The sequence below is a fragment of the Microcaecilia unicolor genome, chromosome 12 (genome assembly GCF_901765095.1).
Source record: "Microcaecilia unicolor chromosome 12, aMicUni1.1, whole genome shotgun sequence".
Classification (NCBI taxonomy): Eukaryota; Metazoa; Chordata; class Amphibia; order Gymnophiona; family Siphonopidae; genus Microcaecilia; species Microcaecilia unicolor.
This window is the reverse complement of record NC_044042.1, coordinates 106,043,703-106,056,595: the sequence shown is the minus strand read 5'-3', so window position 1 is coordinate 106,056,595 and position 12,893 is coordinate 106,043,703. Positions and strand designations below refer to the sequence as shown.

The 12,893-nt window shown below is 47.4% G+C and overlaps 1 protein-coding gene across 1 annotated transcript in view; it reads right to left on the bottom strand.

The window, feature by feature from the left end:
• Positions 1-12,893, bottom strand: part of PPP1R9B (protein phosphatase 1 regulatory subunit 9B) — a 97,566-nt gene that overhangs the window by 55,981 nt on the left and 28,692 nt on the right. The window contains exons 2-3 of the mRNA XM_030220412.1: positions 6,178-6,310; positions 5,114-5,234 (exon numbers count right to left, since the gene is read on the bottom strand). Of these exons, the coding sequence (XP_030076272.1) occupies positions 5,114-5,234; positions 6,178-6,310 (254 nt within the window). The remainder of the gene's footprint in view (positions 1-5,113; positions 5,235-6,177; positions 6,311-12,893) is intronic.

The window sequence follows — 12,893 nt, the reverse complement described above, 5'->3', positions numbered from 1 at the left end:
CCAGACAGCTTTTTCCCCAGGCTTAATCTTAGGCCTGACTCAGGAATGCCTCTTGGTTCTACAAATTCCATTTGCTTCATCTAAGTCTATATAGAGCTCTCTTTAATTATAGCTTGTTCTTATAACCTCCTTTTTCCACAGTCCCTTTAGATTCCATCTGCCCTCTTTTAAAACTTTGCTACACTTCAGCTGTGTCTTTCTGGTGTCTAGTGATTGAGCTCAGGATTCCTGATGAGGCCGTACCAAAACCTACCACAGGGCATAATGTAATCATCAAGTCACCCTTTTGGATGGATCTGACACGTCTTCGCTTTACCACATCGGTCATTTCATAGACCGCTCTCCTAACAAACACCCTGTCTCTACCACTCTGAGTAACTGTGCAAAATAAACCATGTCAATGCACATAAAGCTCTGTCCTCTTCCCGCAGATTGTTCCTCCCCCACTCCCCATCCCAAGTTAGGGGGCAGATGCAGCAAACAACAAGCAGCATCTGTCAGAATAGAATCCTTGTGAGGAGAAGTACAGCAGCTTGGCATTGAGAAACCAGATGTGGTTACATAATGCCAAAAATACTCAAGAGGAAACCTGAAGTGAAAGTAAACTTGCATACACCCATGCACAGAAACACACAGAGACGAGACAGTTATATTCGCTGCTCACCCACAACCATTTGTACACAAAGATATTGCACAAGCATAATCCACGTGAAAACAAAGATACTGCACATGTACAACCCACGTGCACACAAAAACTGCACATTCACAATCCACATGAAGGTGCTGTTCATGCACAATCCACGTGCACACACAAAGATACTGCATATGCACAATCCACGTGCAAAGTGCTGCACATGCACAATCCACGTGCACACAAAGTGCTGCACATGCACAATCAACGTGCACACAAAGATACTGCACTTGCACAATCCATGTGCACATAAAGATAATGCACACACCTACAATCCACACACATACAAAGATATGGTGCATGCACAATCCATGTGCACATAAAGATAATGCACACACCCACAATCCAAGTGCACACAAAGATATGTCAGCATTCTCTAAATGGGGCTGGAGAGTCAGTCAGTACTGAACACTCTAGAGGTATTTAAATTTCACACACAGCGAGATGATGACATATGCTCTTTTTCACTCCTCTGCAGCACTAGGAACAGAGGGCTGCAGGAGAAGGGAAGTAGGAGTGCAGTTATATGCTTGGGGTAGTCTCCCAGCACTAATGGACACTCTATATACCCTTGTCATCTCTCTCTCATTTCCCCTCCCTTCTTCTACTCAGCACCTACCCTCACCTCTCTTCTCCATAGGCAGCTGCCCTGGGCATGGGGGAAGCCACTGCGATTGGTAACATGGAATGTTGCCACGATTCGGGTTTCTGCCAGGTACTTGTGGATCGGCCACCGTTGGAAGCAGGATACTGGGATAGATGGACCGTTCATCCAATCCAGAATGGCTATTCTTATGTTCTCCTCCCATTCTCTCCCCTTCACTTTCCCCTCTTGAGAACATACTCTTGTCTTCCCTCCTCCTTTCTTCCCCCACTTTGAGCCCATAGGCAAGACCAGGAAGAAGACCCCAGAGAGTGGGAGTTGGGGAGAGGGGGGTGTCAGAGATCCCAAAGACTGGAAACTGAGAAGAGGAGAAGAGATAAGCTATAATGCCATGGCGGTGTCCTTAACATCACATCCACATGGCCCTTTGAATGTGTGAATAAACATGTGGATAAAGGTGAGAAAGTTGATGTGGTGTATCTAGATTTTCAGAAAGTGTTTGACTCCTGAGAAAATTAAAAACCCATGGGGTAGCAGGCAATGTTCTGTTGTGGATTAGTAATTGGTTGATGGATAGAAAGCAGAGGGTAAAGTTAAATGGCCAATTCTCCAAGTGAAGGAGGGTGAATAGTGGAGTGTCACAAGGATCCGTACTGGGACCAGTGCTATTTATATTAACGATCTAGAAATGGGAACGACCAGTGAGGTGATTAAATTTGCAGACAACACAAAACTATTAGACGTTAAAATGCACACGGATTGCAGGAAGGAAGTTGGAAGACTGGGCATCCAAATGGCAGAAATGCAAAGTGAGGCACATTAGGAAAAATAATCCAAACCATAGTTATTTGATGCTAGGTTCCTCCCTAGGAGTCAGCACCCAAGAAAAAGATCTAGGTGTCATCGCGGACAATACGCTGAAATCTTCTGCCCAGAGCGCAGAAATGAACTGGTATCAGCAGGCAAGGGTACTAATAAGAGAGAACACTGCCCTTCTATCGCTAAACATGTAATAATATTCAACAATACAAAATCGGTAAGCAGAAAACCCAGCCCCCACTCCCAACTGACTTCAGACCTGTTAGCTGGACCTGCATATGGTGAACAGCACAGAGGCTGCTGCCCCACCCTGCCCTTATTCTGGCCTTGACACCACAGCTCCAGTGCAGCTTTTCCCCCTCTTTTCCAGCTCTAGTGAACACTGTTCCTGGTTGTGTAATTAATCCCGCTCAGGGCTCCATTTCAATTGTGATGGGTTTCCTGCCCCTGGCATTTACCACCAGGCAGGAACAAACAGCAGATCCCTACATCAGAACACAAGGAGGGACACCTACACAGCAGGCCAGAAAAGGGCTTCTAAACGGTTCTGCATAAGACCGCCTGAAGTACCAACACTCTGGGAGAGAGCAGGGTAAGGATCGGAGAGCGTGTGTGATCACTGAAATCACTGTGCACACTATTCTTCCCTCCATTTCACTACCACCTTTATCACCTCCTTCTTACCCCATAGGTAAGCAGCGAATATATTTTGGCTTGCATGAGGGATGGGACGTGGGGTGGGGGGATCTTTCAAAAAGTCATTTTACAGAGGTCAGTATGGGTTTATGTACATAGAAACCTTGGAGAATTGTTCCTGCAAATACCTCAGAGAGGTATAGAGAATACACAAGACGGAATCATCTTTGTTTCAGTGGATGGAAAGCTCTAGAACACAGGCCACAGTACGAGGATCTCCGGTGGGGGAGACTAAAGATGACGAAGAAATTATTCGTTATGGAGAGGATGGTGAGTGCATGTCCCAGCCTTGAGTGGAGACCAAAATACAAACCAAATTCAAGGAAGTCTGGGGCAAACACAGGGGATCCCTGGATGTGAGGGGGCATTTGAGATGGGGGAGGAGCCGTGGTAAGGAATGGGCAGATCACACGGCCTGAGGGTCCTCATCTCCTGTTATATTTTCTCCACCCGCCACCCCTCCCTGCAGTGATCATGTAAACTCTGGTCGCAATGGGTTTTTTATGCCTGAATATCCAGCTCTGGACCTATCTGGCTACCATCCTTGAATATCGGAGGAGTTAAGGGAGGAATAATCTTATGCGTTTAAAGTAAAATTGAAATCTTGTTTTTTTAAACAGCTTTTCTGGAACTTGAGTTTTTATCTTCCTGGATGGGTGACCTGCAGATAAGTACATAAGTATTGCCATACTGGGACAGACCAAAGGTCCATCAAGCCCAGCATCCTGTTTCCAACAGTGGCCAATCCAGGTCACAAATACCTGGCAAGATCCCGAAAAAGTTCAATACATTTTATGCTGCTTATCCCAGAAATAGCAGTGGATTTTCCCCAAGTCAATTTAATAATGGTCTATGGACTTTTCCTTTAGGAAGCCGTCCAGACCTTTTTTAAACCCCGCTAAGCTAACCGCCTTTACCACATTCTCTGGCAACGAATTCTGGAGTTTAATTACACGTTGAGTGAAGAAACATTTTCTCTGATTCTTATTAAATTTACTACTTTGTAGCTTCATCGCATGCCCCCTAGTCCTAGAATTTTTGGAAAGAGTAATGTCTATCTATTCAGACCTCTATCATATCTCCCTTCAGCCGTCTTTTCTCCAAGCTGAAGAGGATGTGATTATGGATGAAGAAGTATATAGTGATATATCAAATCTTTTTAATCTATTAAACTATAATATGGCCACTGGCATTTATCTAGGTACCAGCAATATCTAGACCAGTTAGGACAGCTTTTTGCTGGATAACTCCTTGCTCTACCTTAGCTCTATCCAGATTGCGTCAGGGTGGTCAGTTGTAATTTTAGGTGGCACTATCCGGAAAAATGCTATCTGGGTAGCAGCTGCTCTTGCCCAAATAATTGCCACTGAATACTGACCCTTCTGGCACACTGCCGCTTCTCCACAAACCCACATCAGTAAAACACAGAACTGCAATTGAACTCAGAAAAGGCACACACACTTACAGGTTTCCACTTCTATTTCCACTGATCTCTTGATGTACACTGCCCTTCCCAACAACATCAGGGTGGCTTACAATCAAAACAATAGATTAACTAACATCTCATATCCTAATGAAAATAACAAAACCACCATTAAAAATACAACAATAATAAACTGCATATCAGGTAGGAAAATAACCTGTTTATTGCTAGGCAGAGTGACTCAAAAAAAGGTCTTTCTCTGTCCCAACTAGGCAAGCAGAAAAAGTTCCCCACATCCCCTCTGGAGAGGCTAGCAAGTCCCGTGCCGGACCTGCTTTCACCCCGGTGCACCTACAGACTTGAAATTCTTTCCTGGTTGAAAATAGAGTTAGCGGCCTACAGGTAGAATGGGGGGGGGAGTGAAAGTGGGATGGTTCAGCCTGACCTGAAACAGTACATAAGTGTTGTCATAATGGGACAGCCTGAAGGTCCATCAAGCCCAGCATCCTGTTTCCAACAGTGGCCAATTCAGGTCACAAGTACCTGGCAAGATCCCAAAACAGTACAATACATTTTATGCTGCTCATCCCAGAAATAGGCAGTGGATTTTCCAAGTCCATGGGAAAGTCCCATGGACTTTTCTTTTAAGAAACTGTCCAAACCTTTTTTTAAACCCCGCTAAGCTAACTGCTTTCACCACATTCTCTGGCAACAAATTCCAAAATGTAATTACACGTTGAGTGAAGAAATGTTATCTCCGATTTGTTTTAAATTTACTACACTGGAAATACACACAAGACAAAATGGGAGGGGAAGATGATAGCTGACCCCCCCCCCCCTCCTTTCTCCCCCACTGGAATGACATTTATTTCCACTATACCTTCCATCCCGATGGGCTGCTCCACCTTCGGTCACCGTTTTAACAAAGATTCCCAGTTTTTCCAGTCCCATATCTGCGCCAGCACCCATTCCAATAATACTGATGCCGAGCCCCTCGGAGTCTGTAATGTACAGAGTTCAGGGTCACAAGATGCTGAAGGAGGCCCACAAAACCTGCATGTCACAGGTTTAGCAACACAAGACACAGTCACTCATCATGTCACCCGCTCCTTTCTCCATGAGTAGGATCCACCAAAAACCAGGTGAAGAAGGGAATCCCCCAAGTGATGTCACCAAAAACGTCGAATGCGGGGATGGGGTAAAATGGTTACCACAGAAGCAGTGGCGTACCCAGAGCGGTCCATTCTTTAACACCCCCCTTAGACCAAGAAAAGATTTCCTCTCTGCCTCCCCCTCCCCCACATTAAAATTAACAATACCTTGGCTGGCGGGGATCCCCAAGCTCCACCAGCAGAAGAAGTCCTCTGCCTGAGCTCCCCCATGCCGTCTGAGCAGTGGAGAAGTCAGCATCACGCTTCCAGCCACTGCCTTCGGTATTCCTCGTTCACGTTTAGTTCATGAACCCCCGGAGTGGACTGCTTCCCCCACCCCACCCCCACCCACAGCACACCACTACATAGAAGTAAACAACGTAGAGGGACAAGAAAGAGAGAAAGGAGCCAGTGTCAGAAAAAAGATGCTACGATGGACGTCTCCCCTGTGGTAATACATTCAGTGGTGTACCAAGGGCGGGGCGGTGGGGGCGGTCCGCCCTGGGTGCACGCCGCTGGGGGGGGTGCCGCGCGCCGGTCAGCGTGCACCCGGGGGAGGTTCTTTCACCGGGGTGGGGGGGGGGGGGTCGCGCTGCACGGGGGGGGGGGGGCACTGCACCCGGGGGGCGGGGCGAATCGGCGATCCGCCCCGGGTGTCAGCGCCCCTCGGAACGCCACTGAATACACTACTCCCCATTATTCACCTCTCCAGGCTACAGACAATTCCACCAGAGTGGCAACCTTCAGCCCTCCGTCCACCTCCGCCGCTCTCGCCCCGCATCAGGTCACCTACCTTTCTCCAGCTCCACAGGGAACAGTTCCAGTCGCTCCACCCTCTTCTCCAGTTCATACTCCGCCGAGGCTGCCATGGGGTCCACGTCCTCATTCCTCCGATCATATTCGTCATTGGAGTAAGTGCTGTAGACCTAAGACAGAAGAGGCAAAGGAAAGCGTTAAATCCAACACTCTCACAGAGATGCCAAGTTACCCAGTTGCAGGCTGGAGATTTTGGGACCAGCCTGCTTTCAAACGGACATCCCAAAGCAGTGTGGGATTTGTAGTGCTTCAAGTCCCATAATGCACCAGCCTGGACACGGGTAACTGTGACTTGTGGAGCTGCAGTCAAAGTGAGCCCTCGGCAACCACAGAGGCCCAGCAGTAACAACCGTGGCCCTAGGTGTTCATTTAACCTCTTAACTCATTGCCAAGCGTTCTGGGTGCGTGAAACACACCCAGTAATTAAAAGCAAGAGCAGAATGCTCTTTGCATTCACTTGCATTGCAGTTTGTCAGCAAAGAAGGCTCGTGTGGGCCTCTCTGCCTGCTCCCCTGCCTTGCTACTACTACTTATCATTTCTATAGCGCTGCTAGATGTGCACTACACTAATTAAACGTGTAAGACAGTCCCTGCTCCATAGAGCTTACGATTTATTCAAGACAAAAAAGGGATTAGGGTAGTGATTGAATATTCATGAGATCGATTTGCACACACTGCCTCCTTGGTATGCAAATCTATCTCATGAATATTCATTGCTGATGTCCCGACAGGTTGGGGGGGGGGGGCAGGACAGGTCTCCGAATCACTGGACTAGGGTGTTATATTTATTATAGCAGTGGTTCTCAATCCAGCCCTGTAGGTACACCCATTCGGTCAGGTTTTCAGGATATCCACAAGACAGATTTGCATACAAAGGAGGCAGTGCATGCAGCTGTCTCATTGTGGACATCCTAAAAACCTGACTGGCTGGGTGTGCCCTGAGGACTGGGTTGAGAAGCCCTGTATTACAGGACTGATTAGAACAGCATTTTTGTGTGCAGGGAGTGACATTTTAATTCACAGATACGGTGAAGGTGTTTGGCCACTCAAGACAATGTTTCTCGTTTTCTAAGTAGTCAGCTGCAAACAAATGCTCTTTTGGCCTATTCCTTGCTTCAGTCAGAGGTAAAGCTTTCTCTCCCATTCCCCTTCTTTGCAGGATACTCAAAGGCCAGAGGGCAATATACTTTGATGGCTAACTTAGGGCACCGGAGAAACTGGTGGCATCACCGGCTGTGTTACCAATTGTAAATCATTCTTACCTTATAGGTAAGTGGTGGAGAAACATTAGTGAGTGCTCTAGCTATCCTCAAGTAAATTATTTCTTGTAACAGCTGCAGCGTGTGGATCAGTCTAACCAAGGAACCAAGACTGGTAACCTCTGGTAAATCCATGCCCTACACCGCAACATCTTTCACTGGGGCTTTCCCAGTAGGCTGGTCATGGCTTTTCCTAGGGAATCTCCTGGGATGGTGCAGCCGCTTTTTTCTGGGAAGCCACATGGTTTATCATAGTGCAGGAATCCTCAGAAAAGATATTTCCACCTACCAGCATCAAGAGATCCACCAATGTACTGTTCTATTCCCTGGGTCCTAAAGCACTTATGGAGGCTTCCTGTGCACGGCAGATCCCGGAAAGAACAGAAAGGGAGGAGATGTCCAGACAGAGCAGGGAGTGTTGGAAAGGAAAATGAAGCCACAGTATTGAGTCTGCCCCCTTCAACCTCAATTCATGTCCTCTAGTTCTATTGCCTTCCCGTCTCCGAAAAAGGTTCATTTGTGGATTAATACCTTTCAAATATTTGAACGTCTGTATCATATCACCCCTGTTTCTCCTTTCCTCCAAGGTATACATGTTCGATGCTACTGACATTTCAGTGTTACAACCTGGCGATTTTTGCGCGTTAAAAATGTTCAATCTAAAACACAGTAAAACAATGTCATTCAAACAATACAATTAACAATCCCACTGTCACCGACCTGACTCTTCGTCTTCGGAGCTGTCAGCGCTAACTGTCCCCCGCTGCGCTGGCGCTGCCGGCGTTCGCGCTTTAAAAATGGCCGCCGAGACTTCCAGAGGCGGCCTCGCGAGACTTCTGCTGAAGTCTTGGAGGCCGCCCTGTAAGTCTCGGTGGCCATTTTGAAGCGCGAACGCCGGCAGCGCCAGCGCAGCGGGGTAGAGTTAGCGCTGACAGCTCAGAAGAGTCAGGTCGGTGACGTGAGTGGACCGGATCCAGAGGGAGGAGGGAGGAATTCGCCGAACAACTCGGGAGGGGGTGGCAGGGGAGAGAAGGGAGTCGCTGGGCATTTGTGGAAGGAGGGGAGAGAAGGGTCGCTGGGTATAATGGGTGCATGCAGGGCAGGGGGAGAGAAGGGTCACTGGACATGGGTGGATGGAGGGCAGGGGAGAGGAGGGGAGAGAGAAAAAATGCTGGACATGGGTGGAGGGGAGGGAAGAGTGAGGAAGGAAATGAGATGAGGGAAAAGAAAGAGGAGAAAAACTGCACATGGATGAAGAAAATAGGCAGAAGCTGAGGACCAGAAATGAAGAAGAAAGGAGGAAAGGAAAGAAATAAATGGAAAGGAAGCCCTGGAAACGGAGTTAAGAGGACAGATAGCAGCAGAATCGGATACTGGGCCAGCATGATCAGAAAAACAGTCACCAGACAACAAAGGTAGAAAAGATCATTTTATTTTCATTATAGTGTTTGGAATATGTCCACTTTGAGAATCAGGTGCTCAGCATTAAAAGTTTATATATATTTACTTATTTATGGCATTTTTTCCCACATTAAACATGAATTAGGGTGTTTTGTGGCTGTACCTGAGAATTGTGATATTATGATCCCTTGTTTCATATTGTTGACGGTCTGCATTTTCTGTATGGTGGTATATTGGTATATTAGTTTCTGCCCAGTGTAATATTTATGGTACAGTAAGGTTCTGAGTGTGTTTTTGCACAAAATTGTGCATAGTGTTTTGCAGTTGAGCAATTGTGGTTAGTATATGCTTTGAGCAACAACCACTTTATTCTTTGACATATGATACATATCTAATATCTAAATTTAATAAAAGGTATTAATTGTGACTTTTATTTTTATTTATTTATTTTTTCTGTGTGTTATCAGACAATTATGGATTTAAGCTCCACCCCTGGCTCCCCCCCTAACCCCGCCCCCTTTAGCCTCCCCAAACAGTTGGGCCACCGACCGCCTATGTCCTGCAGGAAAACGCCATAGAATGTTATTGAATGGATGAGGGAATACAGTATTTCTAGGATGGGCGGGACAAATTGCTTGTTCTTTTGGCTGCTGTCAGTGACAGGGTGCTGGGCTCGATGGCCCCTTGGTCTGTCCCAGAGTGGCGATGCTTATGTACTTAAGTTGCTTTGTCAATCAGTCCCTGTAGCAGGTTGTCCCAGATCATCTGCAGCGCTTCCTTCACTTTGGTGAATGTTTGTGGCCTCGGGTTGAGGTTGTGATAGGCCTCCAACTTTGCTCCCCAAAGTGTATGTCACTGTGACGTCATTAACAGTAGGTTCGTACTCCCCTATTTTTTTCAAATAATGGTAGTTTTACAGTGCAAACATTTTTGAACACGCAAAAATCGCTGGGTGGTTGGTCATCAGTGGTGTGCTGGAGCACGCTCTCACAGGCTCGCAAGAGCCGGTTGTTAAGTTTTTAAGAATTTTGGGAGCCGGTTGTTAAAGGAGTGCCCTCCATGGCTACTTTAACAACTGGCTCCCAAAATGTGGGCTTGGGCCCCCTGCTGAATTCTCTTTTACTTTGCTGGTGGGGATGCTGAGCCCTGCCAGCCAAGTAAATAGACTGCTGCTGTTCCCCGCTCCTTGTTTCCAGCTCTGAGCAGCAGGCTGGGACTTCTCCAGCATGTGTGAGAAGTTTCAGCATGCTGCTCAGAGCAAGACGTTGGGAGTGGTGGCAGTCCATTTATTGGCTACCAGCAAAGGTATACCTAGTGTGCCCGCACGAAGGGAGGGAGGAGAGAGAGGCAAGTGTTGCTCCCCCACTCCCCCCCCCCTGGCCACCCCTGGCCCTTCCAACTGCGGAGCTGGCTACGTCCGGAGAAAGAGCCTGTTGTTAAAAATTTACCAGCACACCCCTGTCGGTCATGCAAAAAGTCTGTAACTTTGCCGAGTTTAAAGATCTCATTCCACTCGGTACATAAACGTAGATAGAAAAACAAATAAAACTGTAAAATTTCATGTTGAAAATCCAAGCAGTAACTCTTTTGTTTTTTTGCCCCACCCTGTACATCCCAATGATATTCATACATGCAGCCAGGCCCGTGGCTAACACTTTTCTCTATCTCTCGATGACTCCCGAGATTCATCCTCTCTCACAACTGACCTTCCTCGCCTTCATCCATCTGGCTCAGAGACACTGTGACTCCCGTCATCCGCTGCTTTGTACAGGAACGGTATAAATATTTCATTGGACAGGGCATGAGGTAGAGACTGTGAGTCTAAAAGCGTGTTACGCTGTATTCTGAAGACAGATGGGCTGGACCTGAGGTCACAGTATACAGCACAGATTTGCTTTTACCTCACAGTTTTCTCATGGCCCTGCAGATCTCCAGCTCAATCAACTGTACACCACTACCATAGCCCTTAGGGATGAAGGGGGGCACCTACATGTGGGTACAGTGGGTTTCGGGTGGGTTTTGGAGGGCTCACATTTACCACCACAAGTGGAACAGGGTGGGCCTGGGTCCGCCTGTCTGAAGTGCACTGCACCCACTAAAAACTGCTTCGTGGAGCTGGGTATGACATTTGAGGCTGGCATAGAGGCTGGAAAAAAAACATGTTTTAATTTTTTTTGGGGGGGGTGGGAGGGGGTTGGTGACCACTGGGGGACTAAGGGGAGGTCATCCCCGATTCCCTCCGGGGGTCATCTGGTCAGTTCGGGCACCTTTTTGAGGCTTGGTCGCAAGAAAAAATGGATCAAGTCAAGTCATCCAAGTGCTCGTCAGGGACGCCCTTCTTTTTTCCATTATTGACCGAGGACGGCCATCTTTTAACCACGCCCCCGTCCCGCTTTCGGTACACTGCCGACATTCCCCCTTGAACTTTGGTCGTCCCCGCGACGGAAAGCAGTTGAGGGCGGCCAAAATTGGCTTTCGATTATGCCGATTTGGCCGGCCCTGAAAGAAGGCTGGCCATCTCCCGATTTTTTTTTGTTACATTTGTACTCTGCGCTTTCCCACTCATGGCAGGCTCAATGCGGCTCACATGGGACAATGGAGGGTTAAGTGACTTGCCCAGAGTCACAAGGAGCTGCCTGTGTCTGAGGTGGGAATTGAACTCAGTTCCTCAGTTCCCCAGGACCAAAGTCCACCACCCTAACCACTAGGCCACTCCTCCACTGTTACTACTATTGGAGATTCTACATGGAATGTTGCTATTCCACTAGCAACATTCCATGTAGAAGTCGGCCCTTGCAGATCACCAATGTGGCCGCGCAGGCTTCTGCTTCTGTGAGTCTGACATCCTGCACATACGTGCAGGACGTCAGACTCACAGAAACAGAAGCCTGCGCAGCCTTCTACATGTGGAATAGCAACATTCCATGTAGAATCTCCAATAGTAGCAACATTCCATGTAGAAGTTGGCCCTTGCAGATCACTAATGTGGCCGCGCAGGCTTCTGTTTCTGTGAGTCTGACGTCCTGCATGTACGTGCAGGATGTCAAACTCACAGAAACAGAAGCCTGCGCAGCCTTCTACATGGAAAGTTGCTAGTGGAATAGCAACATTCCATGTAGAATCTCCAATAGCAGCAACATTCCATGTAGAATCTCCAATAGTAGCAACATTCCATGTAGAAGTTGGCCCTTGCAGATCACCAATGTGGCCGCGCAGGCTTCTGTTTCTGTGAGTCTGACGTCCTGCATGTACGTGCAGGATGTCAAACTCACAGAAACAGAAGCCTGCGCAGCCTTCTACATGGAAAGTTGCTAGTGGAATAGCAACATTCCATGTAGAATCTCCAATAGCAGCAACATTCCATGTAGAATCTCCAATAGTAGCAACATTCCATGTAGAAGTTGGCCCTTGCAGATCACCAATGTGGCCGCGCAGGCTTCTGTTTCTGTGAGTCTGACGTCCTGCATGTACGTGCAGGACGTCAGACTCACAGAAACAGAAGCCTGCACAGCCTTCTACATGGAATGTTGCTATTGGAATAGCAACATTCCATGTAGAATCTCCAATAGTAGCAACATTCCATGTAGAACCTCCAATAGTAGCAACAGAATCTCAATAGTAGCAACATTCCATGTAGAATGTCCAATAGTAGCAACATTCCATGTAGAATCTCCAATAGTAGCAACATTCCATGTAGAATCTCCAATAGTAGCAACATTCCATGTAGAATCTCCAATAGTATCTATTTTATTTTTGTTACATTTGTACCCTGCGCTTTCCCACTCATGGCAGGCTCAATGCGGCTTACATGGGGCAATGGAGGGTTAAGTGACTTGCCCAGAGTCACAAGGAGCTGCCTGTGCCTGAAGTGGGAATCAAACTCAGTTCCTCAGTTCCCCAGGACCAAAGTCCACCACCCTGACCACTAGGAAGATGTGTGCCCTTCTCTTTCGAAAATGAGCTGGATAGGCTCCTATATGCCTTTATATAAAAACCTTAGAGGTCCTTTTACAAAACAGCGTGAGGCGATCCA